The 14,619-nt window shown below is 42.9% G+C and overlaps 1 protein-coding gene and 1 long non-coding RNA gene across 6 annotated transcripts in view; one reads left to right on the forward strand and one right to left on the reverse strand.

The window, feature by feature from the left end:
* Window positions 1-14,619, forward strand: part of arhgef10 (Rho guanine nucleotide exchange factor (GEF) 10) — a 397,136-nt gene that overhangs the window by 359,652 nt on the left and 22,865 nt on the right. For all 5 annotated transcript variants that reach the window (XM_041187543.1, XM_041187546.1, XM_041187548.1 and 2 more), the window contains one exon: window positions 10,312-10,434. In XM_041187543.1, the coding sequence (XP_041043477.1) occupies window positions 10,312-10,434 (123 nt within the window). The remainder of the gene's footprint in view (window positions 1-10,311; window positions 10,435-14,619) is intronic.
* Window positions 1,901-7,618, reverse strand: LOC121277849. Its single transcript, XR_005942983.1, has 3 exons — window positions 7,425-7,618; window positions 2,889-2,935; window positions 1,901-2,657 (listed from the first exon to the last, which is right to left on the reverse strand). It is a non-coding gene; the product is annotated as an uncharacterized LOC121277849 (long non-coding RNA).

Consider the following 14,619-nt stretch of genomic DNA (forward strand, 5'->3'; position numbering starts at 1 on the left):
AAGTCACAAAACAAGAAGCCTGCTTCGATGTTGTTTTTCTGCCCTCTTTCCCACATTTCCGAAATGTTTTCAAGGTTTGATAACATTTTGGTGACATGGGGCAGAATTTTACATTCGGCATGTGGGCGCGCACCGGACAAGCCAGAACATAAAATGACACGCAATGATTTCGGGCGTGCACCCTGACATCATCACAAAGTTGCACGGTATTTCATTTGGCAATAGTTGAAAGGCCTATTAACCTGAATTTTACGCTGAAACCTAATTAACCTGAATGTTATGGTTGGCGGGCAGGCGAAAAGGCCAAGCAGTCTTTACGCTTCTCAGGAAACCTCATCCATGAGCGGGATGAGGTTTCCCAAAGATATTACAAATTAAATAAAAAGTTTCATTTGAACTTAAAATCATGCCCCATCTCATGTGATACAATCACGTGAGGGGACATGTTTCTTTGATTTTTTGTGCTCTTATTAATTTTTTCGAAATGCCTCAGGGAGATTGAAGCGCTCTTTCATGCACATGTGCAAACTGCGCTAGGCCCGGCTCCTCTCTTCCCCCCCCCCCCCGCCCCGCCCGCACAGGTAATGCTCAGCGCTACCGCTCGCGATCAGTGCAGGCCGGACCTTAATCGGCCCACCTGCATGAAACCGCGGAGCGGAGCGATTGCGGGTGACAGTTGGCTCCGCGACCGCTCCTGCCGAGCCCACCCGACGAATGGAAAATCCTGGCCGTGCTTCTTGTCAATTCACTGTTGTACCTGCTGTCATTCCACTGGTAATATCACTGCATAAATCAGCCTGCAGAAGGTGGGAAAAAACGTGACAGCATCAAACTGACCTTTCAATCTTTGTTCCACTCTGATGCATTAGCTGAAATTGAGAACTTGTGTTATGGGGCGCTGGAGGTTACGCTTTCTTTCAGTAGAGCAGCTTGTGCAGTACATCCTTGGTACGTCAGTGTAGTGAGTTACAGAATTACCTCAATTTTAAAAGGGTTTCTGAATACTCCAATGATATTTTTCTGCTCTTCAATTTACTCTACATGGTACAATTTTTAAAATATGTCACGTCGAATAATGTATGGAATTTATTAATTTTGTAATGAAAGAAAATGTAGGAAGTAAACTAGCAATTTTGCTGTACATCAAACTTAACCATTGTGAAGTAGTTAACAAACCTTTGTAATATCTGTTTCTACTTTGAGGATAAACTGTGTGCAGCATCTAACAGGTAGTTATGATGAACAATATCCTTGATTGAGTTAAGACTAAGAGTTATAAAATCCTATGTTATTTTCAGATGTCATGCATGTCCTTGCAGTGTAAAGCAAGCAAGTCTATTGGGGGAAATATTTCTGCTCTTAGCTTTTTGAAGACTGCAGTGGTATTTTTCTAGTTTTTTTAAAGAAAATAACTGTGCAGTTTGGCTATCATAAGGGAACAGAGTTTTCAGAGCAGGTTCTGTCCTTCAGCAATTTGCATTCAAAAAATACATTTAAAACTGCATAAAGCACGCCTAGATCAGGTGTACCATAATTAGGTATAGATGTTTTAAGCTCCCTTTCCCCTCTGGCCTAACAATATCTCTCATCCCCAACCTCAGAAGAACACCTGCAACACACCACAAATCCTCTCAAAACAAGTATGGTTTTGAAGGTCATTTAGCTTTGCTTAGGTCTTTCATCTGGGGGAGAAAGAATTACAGCATCAGATTGTCTCTTAAATTGATCACAGCTGATCAAGGAATGAAAATGTAAGATGTGGCATTTACTAGATATTCTGGAGTCTTGTCTGATTTATCTTCATGCCAAATACAAGACAGAGAGAAACTTTGCAACAACCTTTATTCAAATTTAGAGTGGGCAGAGAGAGTAATAGAAAAGTCTGTACATTGACCACAGAAAAAGTTTGATGAGATGAATGGCCTATTCTTCTTCCATGTGTTTGCTTGTACTTGTATAAGCAAAATGATTGTACAGCAGGTGTCCAATCTGGTAATCTGTGGCATCTCATTCAGCAATTGTGCAGAAATGCATGAAAATCGGTTGTGTTCAGATCCTGGGTGTGGCTTCAGATTGTGCAATGCTCCTTCATCTCTAATAAGGCTTTAGGAGAGACATGAAACCTAGTTCAGTTGCTATATCATTCTGTTCTTAATAACATCATATATTTTGTCTCAGTGCAACCATATTTAATTTTAGATGGGTCAAATGGCAGCCTCCTGCATTGTAACAATTCTGTGAATTCCCTGAATGTTACTTTAAAGTTTTTATCCACCAGATTGTGGTGTAACAAACTGTTGATGCTTCAATTGCAGATGTTTCCTGCTTCCCAAATTTCCTTTGATTTGTGAAATACGTGCTACTTCCTGTTTCATCATTTTGCACTACATTATCATCCATGCGTAACCATTGGTACTGTATGTCTGGTTTTTATCTTTTGGTGCATGGTTCACTTTTGAAGATAAAACTTGAATGTGTAAACAGGGTGAGTTATGAGGAAAGATATTTGAAGTTCAGACCATATTCCTTTGTATTAGGTATCAATCCGAATTGTCGAGAGCTTTCCCCTTGATTGCTCTTGACTTCAATTTTGCCCTCCTTGATGCTGCACTCAGTCAAATATTTCACTCGAACGAGTAACAAAAGTTTGAAATGATCTGCCGGCAAAGTAGAGACAAAAATATTAGAATGTTCAAACTGCTAATAGTTTGAGCACCTTGGTTATGAATTGTGATAAACCAAATGACTGTTTCCATTCCTTATGTTCGTGCACATATCATTGGTGAAATCATAAAAGAAACTTTCAAAGACAAATGTACATGTGTGTACATGTATAATACAGTGGATACGTTTATTTTCAATTGTAAAACACAAGAATGCATACATACCTGTAGATAATATACTAGCATCCCTGGATGTAGCTCTCATTCAGATCCTAAATAAGAAAAAAATCTTCAGAATCTGCTTATGACCTTTCTTCTCTGCTGAAGTTAAACTATGCGCTATGTTGCATGTAGCGTAAAAGCCAAGCCTTTGTAGAGTCTTTGTATAGCCTTGCGCTCAGTGACCCAGATCTTTACTCAACTGTTTCCTAATCCTTTTTCAGTGCACTGCCCTCATTTTGCTTGTTCACCAGATATCGTAGATATCAGCAAAAAATGCTGGAAAGGCTCAGCTCTGAAGAAGAGTCATAAGGACTCAAAAGGTTAGCTCTATTTCTCTCTCCACAGATGCTGCCAGACCTGCTGAGTTTTTCCATCATTTTTTGTTTTTGTTTCAGATTTCCAGTATCCGCAGTATTTTGCTTCCATCATAGATATTAGCCCTGGTGTTTGAGAAGTTTTAAAGTGGGTGGGGATTGGCAGAGCTGTAGTGGGAGGAAATCCCAGGGGCACAGAGGTCCTCCCAATATTAATGGCAGAATCCCATCACCATTATCCCCTTTCAATTCCTGCTCATCAGCCGGATAAATTGACAGGCTGATTGGCTGGACATAACAGCCAGAGTCTGTTTGGGACTGTCCTTGGCAGTCAGGGGAGATTTGGTAGGTGGCAGGGATGTTAGAGCCTGGCAGTCGGGAGGGGCGGAGATCTCGGAACTTAATGGGAGAGCACCACCGATTGCAACAGCAAGGGAAAGCCATGGTCAACAGAAGGGAGGATGCAAGCTTTTTTGAGGGTGCTGGGAGGAAACACTCCTCCTCCTCTTGCCTCACACTGAGTACTCTTTTTTTAAAAAAGCATTGACCTCTGGAGTCAGCAACTCTTGCTTCCATTTCACTGCCGGGTTCCCACCTTGGGAACCTGATTGAAATGTTCCATCCCTCTAAGGTAGGACTTAGGCACAGTTTGTAATCTGCTGCTGTTTAAAATGATAACGGGCACATAGAATGCAGCAGGTCAGGGACATGTTCCCCAGTTTTTTAATTTGCATCTCCCACCCATTGTGGTCTAGTGGGGGGGCATTAATAACAATCAAGATCGTGGTGTCAAATCTATCTCTTGGTTTTGAATTTGAGTAAGTAACATGTATGATGTACAGGTTCTTCTGACCTAACGTATAGAATCACAGAATTGTTACAGCACAGGAGGCCATTCAGCCCATCATATCTATACCAGCTTTCTGTAGAAGCAGTTCACCTAGTGCCACTCCCCCACCTTCTCCCCATACTCCTGCATGTTCTTCCTTTTCAAATAACCTCTTGAATACCTTGATTGAACCTACCACCATCATGCTCTCAGGCAGTGCATTCTCAATCCTAACCACTTGCTTTTCCTCATATCTGTCACCATTGCTTCTTTTGCCAATTACCTTAAATCTGTGCCCTCTTTTAATTTCCTCTCGATCCTTTCATCAATGGAAACAGTTTCTCCCTATCTATTCTGTCCAGACTTCTCATGATTTTGAATACCTTAGTCGAATCTCCTTTCAACCTTCTCTTTTCCAAGGCAAACAATCCCAACTCTTTCAATCTATCTACATTATTGAAGTTCCTCATCCCTGGGACAATTCTCGTGAATCTTTTCATATTAATAAACCCTTGGGTGCTGTATGCTTTGTTAATCACTCACTTAACCTGTCCTATCACTTCAGATGATTTATGCACATATACACCCAGGTCCCTATGCTTCTGCATCCCCTTTAGAATTGTACCCTTTATTTTGTTCTGTCTATCCGTGTTCTTCCTGCCAAAATGAGTTACTTCACACTTAAGAGGTCTCTTCTGGGATACTAAGCATCAAAATTCCTGTCACCCTGCCATAACTCCAGCAGAAAACTAGTGGGAGCAAAGACCTCAGCCATCAGTGGGAGACTTGCCTTCATCAAGGTAAATTATGGGAAGGAGCGGACCAGGGGTCCCTACCTAAAAGTCTCCACTCTTAGCTGAATCGGGATCCCATTGATCAGTAGTGGGGTGGCACACCCAGTTTGATGAGGTGCACTTACCTCCATATGAGTTAAGATGGGCCCCACAGGCACAAGCCAGGGAGTCAAGTATTTTTCTTATAAAAATTCCAAGTGATTTCCTTTGCTCAAAGGCCTGAGGCAGTGAAGGGGGCACTGTTGGGTGTGATTCCAGCAGTCACACTGAGATTGTTACCTGAGGAATTTCAGGGCCCTGTCCAGTAAATAATTTGCCAGAATGGACTCCCAACCCCAATAGGTTGTGCCTACCTTTGCTTCCCACCTCATTCTCCCCAACCTTCACACAGGCCAAAATTATCTCCTCGTTCAATATCGTCTCTCCACCAAGAAACAAATCAACTAGTATGTGTGCACATAGCTGGTGAAGACTAGCTGCTATGTTTTCTAATAATCACTAGAGTTCAAAAGCAACTCATTGTCTGAAGTGCTTTGTGAGTTTCTATGCAATAAGTGGTCTTTAAATAGCAGTATTGTATATTATATTATAATGCATTGTAGTATTCACTACTGTGAATTGTCCTTCATGTTATCATTAGAGGAAATAAGCACTCAAAGTCTGATCACATTCCATCTTTGTTGAGGAAAAGTTTCAATGTAAATTGTTCCCAATGTGCAGATATTTTACATCCACTTCTCTCTTCACAAGAATGTTAATCTCATTGAAAGATGAAGTATCGAAAGATATTTTTAAACAAACATTACGCATATAATTTGACAAAACATAAAGGAGCCTGAGAGTAAATTGTGAATACTGGAACATTCTTACATGCATTATATAAAGCAGTCTTACATCTTGACACACCTTGCATTATTTTATACAGTATTGAAGATGTTCATTGCAAATCAAAAATTATATTCTTATATTTTATTGACTTCTGTGTTATTATGTAATCTTTCAATATGTTTAAACAAAAAGCTGAGAATGCATTACACTATACAACAGGTACAAATATATAACAGACTACTCAATGTTTACATAATAAACCTAGGACACATGAAATTCCTATTGACACAAATCAGAATATTGTTCTTGCCTCACATGGATGAGTACAGTGTCAGGAATACAGAATTGAATTCTATTCACCAGGTGTAAAACGTATTAAAACCCTCCTGTAACAGGTCCAAGCTGGTTTCTTATTGGGAAAACTTTAAATTGGATTAGATTTGGGAAAAATTAAATGTCAAGCACAATGTGCCTTTAGAAAATTAGAAAAGATGTCCTAGTAGTGTCTCAGACAGGCCCACAATCTCTCCCCATCTCCCCAGGAAGCTTGATGGAAATAAGGCTTGATGCCTGATATCAAGAGTGCTTTGGACTCCACATTTCTAATGAAGGGATCACACCTGAATTTGTAGAAATTGGAGTAAATAATTAAAAAGTAAAATATTGTAAATGCTGAAAATCGAACAAAAACAGAAAGAGCTGGAAATGTACTGTAACTAGAAGGGCAAGGAGAGCAGATACTTGGGAGCACCACCACCTACAAGCTCTCCAAGTTACACACCATCTTGACTTGGAAATATATCGCCGTTCCTTCACTGTCGCGGGGTCAAAATCCTGGAACTACCTTCCTGACAGCACTGTGGGTGTACCTACACCGTATAAGGTGGAATTTTGCCCTTGGCGGGGATGGTCGGGAAGCCAACCGCCGCCCGCGATAGGCACTGCACTGCGATTTAGGCCCGCCCGGCGTGAAACACGAGCGGCAGCGCTGGGTGTTGCCTGTGCGGGGTACTGCGGGGGGAGGTTAGTGGGAGCTAGCCAAGCGCAAGCTTCGCGCATGCGTGCAATGAGCACTGCATAATCTCCCTGAGGCACGGAGAAGAGATATTTTTTAAAAAGAGTAATAAAACATGTCCCCTCATGTGACTCTGTCACATGAGCAGGGACATATTAATGAAAAATTAAAGTTTTTATTTTATTTGTTTTTGAAAACCTCATGCCACCACGGATGAGGTTTCCAAAAAAATGCAAAGACTGCTTGGCCGTTTCGCCTGCTCGCCAGCAGTTAGGTTGGACGGGCAGTGAAAACTTTACATTAATTGATAACTTAATGACCTTAACAGGCTTTTTAAGTGTCAGCGGGCGTGCTGCTGGCTCCGGCATGTGACGTCGGCACGCTTGGCCGACGTCAATGCGTGTCATCTCACGCTCGAGCAGGCACGTGCCCATCCATCGAGCGAAAATTTCTACCCATAGACTGCAGCAGTTCAAGAAGGAAGCTCACCATCGCGTTTTCGAGGGCAGTAAGGGATGGGCAATAAATGTTGGCCTAGCCAGGGACACCCAGATCCTATGAATGAATAAAAAATGTCAATCTGCACCATCTCTGATCCCTGCATAGCTATTGTTTGGTCTTCTATGTCCTCACTTTTAAAAAAAAATTTTGTTCGAATAGACAGCGCCAGTTGAAGCCATGACACAGGCATGATATGCTGAATGGCTTCCAACTGTGTTTCATTTGTAAGATACATGACTTTCTTTTATGCCTCTTTACCTTAAGGTTTTCGGGTCCTTTTTTTTCTCTAACATCCTTCCAACTCCTGTGGGTTATGGCTCACACAGCATTGACCCTTTCTGCAACTGCACTGGTTGTAGGAAGGACATCAGTCCCGTAAAACCTGTTCCTCCACCCTCTTTGCTGTAGGTCTTCAAATGCTTGATCTTGAAGCTATGCCTTCCTTTGGGAAACTCCATCTTCAAAGAAAACAAGAAAGACTTGCATTAATGTATGTAGCCTTTTTCATGACCACCAAACATCTGAGCACTTTATTGTCAATATTTTTGAAGTGTAGTCACTGGTGTATTGTAGGAAATTTGGCAACCAACTGCGCAGAGCAAGCTCCCATAGACAGCTAAGTGATAATGACCAGTTAATCAGCTTTTGTAATGTTGATTGAGGGATGAATATTAGCCAGGAAACTCAAGATAACTCCCCCCCTCCTCTTCAAAATAGTGCCATGGGATCTTTTGAGTCTAACTGAGAGGGCGGATGGGGCCTCAATTTAACATCTCATCCAAAAGAGACACCTTCAACAGTGTGGCACAACCTCAGTACTGCACAAGATTGTCAGCCTAGATTTTTGTACCCAAGTCCTGTAGTGGGATTTAAACCCAGAAACTCAGGAAAATAGCTGCATAAACAGGTGTGTGGGGGCTCCATTCTTCTTTTTCATAGGATTGAATAGTTGCTTATTGCACTTATTCAATACTGGGCTAGCACTTATCCTGCTGCTGCTTTGGAAGCCCTTTGTAGAAATACAGTTTTATTGCAGCCCCTTAAGGGACAAAATATGGGTTAATGAGATTGCTTTGTGATGCTCAATTCAGTTAAACTTCAATTAACGCGCCAGTAGTAATTTCTCTCCCTTAATTAGCATCTTTGCATTAATAACTTAGTTCACATCTTTCAATTCCTTAGGCCTGGAATTTCACAAGCCATGGAGGCTTCGTGGACGTTTTAAAATGACAGGTGGGACCCAGATTTAGAAGTCCTGCCCCCATTTATGACAGACCCCATTTTCACCATTAGAGGAAAGGGGTGAGACTCACAAATGAAGAAAAACTGAACTCGGGGGCCATTTGGACTCGGCAGAGCCACTTAAACTCGGTGCTAAGTTCAAACAGACCCACTTTTGGCTGTAATAAAGGCACCTGCAGTGTGGGAGTTACAATTTTTTTGAGTAAACATAAATGTTCATGAAGGGTGGATAAGATCTGTAGAACTGTCAAGCTGTCCAAGTTATTTGAATTGCTAGCCTTTTAAAAATTAAAAAGGCTTCCTGTGTCAGTGAGAGTGGAAAAAACCATTTTAGCAGTTACAATAGTTATTTGTTGATATTACCCTAAGGTCTACTAATGCTTGATCTCCATTTATCTCAGCAGGGGTCCTTGGTTCACAGCTTGACTGACAGCTCAAAAAGGTTATTAAAGGATTAGCTATCTTTGTGGGGTTATGAATAAGAGCTCATTTGTTTTGATAAGGGTCTAAGCACTTGAGGGAATTTAAAAGTTTTGAATGGGCTTTCGTGAATGGGAGTTGATTTTAGTATACCGAATGCTGTTTTAGATATTTAGATCTTTATTTAGTTTATCTCTACAATGTTCCTGAGGTCTGCTCTTGGTGAGTTGACATGGAGTGTGTAAGGATCAAGGGTTGTGGGTGGGTTGGTATTAAGTTGGCATGGAGGCTATAAGAGGCTATGTGGGTTGGAGGGGTGCATGCCTTTTAAACAGCTCGCCTTGGCACTCAGCGGCCCCTGTGGCAGCCTCCGATCTGTATCCCAGGGCAGCGGAGTCGACTCCACCCTCTCCCTCCCAAGGACGAAAATCCCACTGTTCAGGGGAGTCTCTTCCCAGCCGGCTGCAGCGAGTCGATAAATTCCCTGGCCTGCGCTACCTGTCTCTAGAGCGAAAATCCAGGCCTTGGTCTAGAATTAGCCATTTGCCACTTATCCCCTTAGAATAGCTTTGTCCACTTAGTTAAGAGATGTCATTCTTTTTGAATGGCTTGGATTGTTGCTCATTATTTCATCTGCCTTCTTAATCCTTATCATCTACAATCCTGGATGTTTTGCTTGGTCTTTCCTGGTCAAGTTCTGAATATGCCAGATGATCTCCTGAGATTTGCTCATGTTAAATGAAGGATTATGCTTCTTAACACTCAGTGATCTCTTCAGCGAATTATTCAAATAAACTGAGTATTAGGAAAAGAAACTTCTTAAAAAAAGAATCATCCACTCATAATTGTGGTCCAGCTATGTTTCACTCATTGTATTTACATATTCCTAGTTGTTTATTGGAGTATTATCTGCATATCTTTCTCACTTTTGATTCAGCCATTCTCTATTTCTTCAGTCATGATTTGTTGCTGTTTTATGTATTCAGCATTTGAACTAATCAATTGAAAATGTGATACAGATAACTGCAAATGTTTTCAATCAAAATGGGAGGCCACAAGCCTCAGTGGACAATAGGAATTGGTAGCCAATCAGGAGTGCTGACATTTTGACCTTAATGATACAGAAATGCTGTAAGGTCAGACAAGCATATTAAAGAAATAACTCGCATTTGTATAATGCCTTTTACCACCTCAAGTCGTCACCAAAGCACATTACAGCGATTGAAGCACACTGCTGTAATGTAGGAATCGGTAATAAAAGGAAAATTACAAACAATAAAACAAAATCTAGTTTTAGTCACCTAGAATAGGCCAACAAATAACAATAAAGATGTCCAATTAGTTATTTCACACAACGCTTTTCTCCTGTGAAAACACTGGGAGTTAGGGTGGCTGATAATTGGAGTACAGTTAATGGTGTTCCACTGTTATCTTTAAATTTGATTTAACGTGTATATGTGTTTGTTTTTGTCTGATATTTCAGGACAGCAGCGGGTTACTGTGACCAGTCTCCTCGTGTGTCATGGCTTACTGTTAGTTGGAACCAACCTGGGCATCATTGTAGCTCTGCCAGTTCCTCGACTGCAGGGAATACCAAAAGTCACAGGTGAGAATGTTTTGGGTTGGAACTTATTTTTGTAATAATTGAAGATAATGTCGTTTTTGATTCATTCATGGGATATGGGCATCACTTGCAGGACCAACATTTATTGCCCATCTCTAATTGCCCTTGAGAAGGTGGTGGTGAGCAATGTTCACTCCAAGTTGCAAGCCCGTACAGTGACCTGCAAATGCCCACGGACAAATTGACTTGTTTTAAATTATTGCGAGTACATGGTCATGCAAAAAAAACTTTAAAAGCAGCCTCGCATTTAAATACATTGCCACGGACTCTGAAAAGAAAATGAAGGGAACGTTGGTAGTGAGGCACCTTCTTAAACCCCTGCATTCTTTATGGTGAAGATACTCTCACAGTGTTGTTAGAAAGTTCCAGGAGGAGAATTTTCTCCCCATTGGGGGGCTTGGATGGGAGCACAGCCGATCACTGCCCACGATCGGCTGCGCGCCACCATTTTACATTGGTGAGCCAATTAAGGCCCACCCATTGTGACTTGCACCCAGAAGCGCTGAGCGCTCCCTGTGCAGGTGGGGGGAGTAGGCTGAGTTGGGGCCTGCGCTCTTTTACGCATGCATGCAAAAGAGTGCAGAAATCTCCCTGAGGCAAAGAGCTGGAGATTAATTTGATTTTTTAAAATATTAATAAAGACAAAAAAAAATTTTTAAGCCATTTCCCCTCATGTGATAGTGTCACATGAGCTGGGATATGTCAATGAATTTTATTTAAAAATTTTGTTAAAACTTTAAAAACCTTCATGAAGCCTCATCCCACCCGTGGATGAGGTTTCATGAAAAATGCAAAGACCGCCTGGGCTCTTCACCTGCCGCCCACCTTAAAAGTTGGAGGGCAGCTCAGTTAAGTATTTTAACTGATATTTAAATGGCCTTAATAGGCCTTTGACAGTTAGGCGGGCACACAGCCAACTCCGGTGTGCGCCCGCCGAACTGAATATTTGACTGATGCGCGGTGATGTCGGGACGCACACCCGTCACCGCGCATCATTTTACATGCCGACCCAAAGATTCTGCCCCAGGATTTTGTCCTAAAGACCTGGATATGTGTAGATTGAAGGAAGCATGCATGAAAATAAGAGAAGACAATTACTGAAATAAAGAAATTAATCAAATCTTTAAAAAACTTAGTCGGATTTGGAATGCCATGTGATTTTTTTCCTCTACCTATAAAATTCAAGAACAATACTTTACTAAACTGTTGTTGGTTTATAAAGTAATGAAATAATATTTATTGATGTTTACAGACACATGCAACTCAATTCTTCTGCAAATTAATTTTTTGTCTCTTTAACTGAGTTCCTGGCAGACCACTGTTCTCCTTCAAAAAAGAACAGAGCACTGTAAATAGATGCGAGAGCCTTAGAGCTTAAGGTAGTTGTAAGCTTATCAGTAATACCTATATATCAATGTCTTATATCAGAACAGGGAAACATGATAATTTCTTTGGCTAGATAAACTTGTTAATAAAAAGCATGGACACTAATCGGTTTTTAAGCCCTCTTTTAATGAAAAATGGGAGAATGCCTATTTTCTCTGTAATTAATTGCCCATTAAAGAAATTGTAGGGCAGATAGAAGGTTAACATATCCACTTATAAGTTGGACAGTTAGAAACAAGGGGATACCAGTGCAGTGATGTGTGGAGAGTCCGATATGTGGGTCATAATGGATTCTTAGTGCAAATGTTCTGATCCTGGTTATACTATATTAGAGGGTCTCTACATTCAATAAACAATTGGCTTTCTAACATTGGAAAGTATAAAGGGGAGGTTTAGATAATGAGTGGAAATGTCCGTGATTTACCAAGAAGTGCGGTAATGGGCGCAGTGGCAGCTTTTCATGCCGTATTATTTATGCGTTCCTGGGAAACATGCCATTTCCATGGCGGGGCGGGCTCTCATTCAACATTCACCACACCATCATCTCGCCACTTCATCGTGCTTGGTGCCATATTTAAAGTGCCCCCCCCCCCCCCCCCCCCCCCCCCCGTGCTTCCAGCCCACGACTACTGTAAAGAAGACATGGCCATGAAAGGCAAAGACTGCAGCCCCCAGTTCCAATGACACGTCCCTCAAACACCTTTCGACGAGTGGAGGCTCACCATGATGTCCTGTAACCTAACTCTGGCTGCAGGATAGGCAGTAAAATCACCAATCCGGCTTGGGAGGTGGTGGCAGTGATGGTCAGCAGCAACACCATGCAAAAGGGGACAGCTACCTACTGCCAAAAGAGGATAAATGGTCTCATCTGTTGTGCCAAGGTAAGTCACTCTTCTCATCGCTCACAACTCTCACATTCATAAGCCCATCACACATCCGCAGAGCCCTCACTCACTGCCAGTTCAAGAGACATCACCATTCACTCTCTCCCACACCTTCATTGTCCTCATTCTGTCCACTCATCACCCACAATTGCTAGGCATACTTATCATCTGGCCTGGCATGTGTCCTGTTACAGTCTCTCCATCTCTATTCATGCAGGACAAGCTGGCGCACAAAAACAGGGAGCGGTTGCAGACCGGTGGAGGAATGTCTGAGATCAGGGTCATCATGGGCTTTGAAAACAGCCATCCAGCTAGCTGGCAAGGACCTGGACTATTCCAGTGCTGACGGTGAGGTCGGGGTGCTCAACCAAGTGAGGATCCAGCAGTGCAACATCCATCAGACAACCATGCTGTGAGTGATGTGTCCTGTTTCACAGGCCACTGCCATGCACTAATTATCTCCCCTTGCTTTTGCAGGCACATCTGGGAAACAGCCGACAGAGCCCATGACCCAGGGCCTTAAATCAATCCCTGAAGAAACCTCCGAAGAGGAATCTGAAAGCACCCTCCCTGAACTCCCATCGCAGCACTTGCCCACACCCTCCACCAGCACAGAGACACACACCTCAGTGGGACCTAGCTTCAGAGTAGCCTCAGGATCACAATCTGGTGAGCACATTACACTGTCTGATCCACAGCAGGTGGAGGCAGGGACTTCCCAGGTGACCAGAACTTGGTGAACAGCTGGAGGCCAGAAATCTACTGCGTCTGAGTCAGATGATGAGCCTCTGGACTCAGTCATGTCACAGTTGCTAGAGCTGCAAAGGCAAGCTCGGGAACGTCGGGAAGGGATGTCTGCTGCAGACCTCAGATTGCAAGACATGATGGAGGAATCCGTCTGCCTTCAGGCTAAGGTGATAGCACCGGCATGACTGAGGTCAACACTGGTAGGATGGAGATCGCCATGGTGACCTTGGTCCAGGACATTGGTTCTGCACTGCTGCGCGGGCTGAACTCCATCACTGATGCCATAGTTGGCCTCCAACAGTGTGTACGTGAGAGGTGTATGGGACAGCTTGACCTCACTTTAGCTACCTCTTCTCCTCAAGGAGCATCCATAGGGAGGAGAATCAGTAGGTGCACATCCCGGGGCCATCCATCCAGGTGACTCCGGGAGTGTCCAGCCCATCCAAATCCCCTTTTCCTGTAACCCCAGCAGCTCCAGCTCCACAGGTCGAGGAGGATGCCACTGTCACACAGCAGGACTCTGAAAGCAGCCCTCCAGGTCTCAGTCCTCCAGAGGACACCAGTCAAGGTCATCACAGACAGGGCGTAGCAGTCAGCAGGCTGCCTCCACTTCTGCTGTGGATGTCCGGGGAACACCAAGACAGGGTTCAGAAAGTTAAGAAGATGTAATTGCACAGCCTGGGCACAGCTCTCAATCACCTGTACATAATGTTCACTATTGTCAATAAACTCCCAAGAATGTCTGCCTGCCTATTACTCCTTATACTGATGAGCAGTGTTTGTATTACTCAGATGTGAAACCTTTCTGCACAAAATAAAGGCAGATGTCTCAGTCCAGGGCCTTTTCCCTGTGCTTTGTGCAACCTTCAGACCAAAGTAATGGTTTGGCCTTGCACTCCCTGGACTCATTACTGATGCCTGCACTTCGATGGTGCTTGTCATTGCTGCCATAATGTCATGGGCAAGTGTCGCAGAGTATCGTCATTCTCTCTGTGTGCTCTCATCACCTTTAGGTGGGGCCGGCCCACATCTCTTCAGCATTTGTCCCCAATGATGCTCTTGAAGAGGTCTGGTGCGGACAAAGGATCAGATGCACTTAAAGTTTCATGGCTGCGTCCCTGTGATATGACCCTGATCACAGAGCGGAAGT

This window comes from Carcharodon carcharias, chromosome 5 (genome assembly GCF_017639515.1).
Source record: "Carcharodon carcharias isolate sCarCar2 chromosome 5, sCarCar2.pri, whole genome shotgun sequence".
Lineage (NCBI taxonomy): Eukaryota > Metazoa > Chordata > Chondrichthyes > Lamniformes > Lamnidae > Carcharodon > Carcharodon carcharias.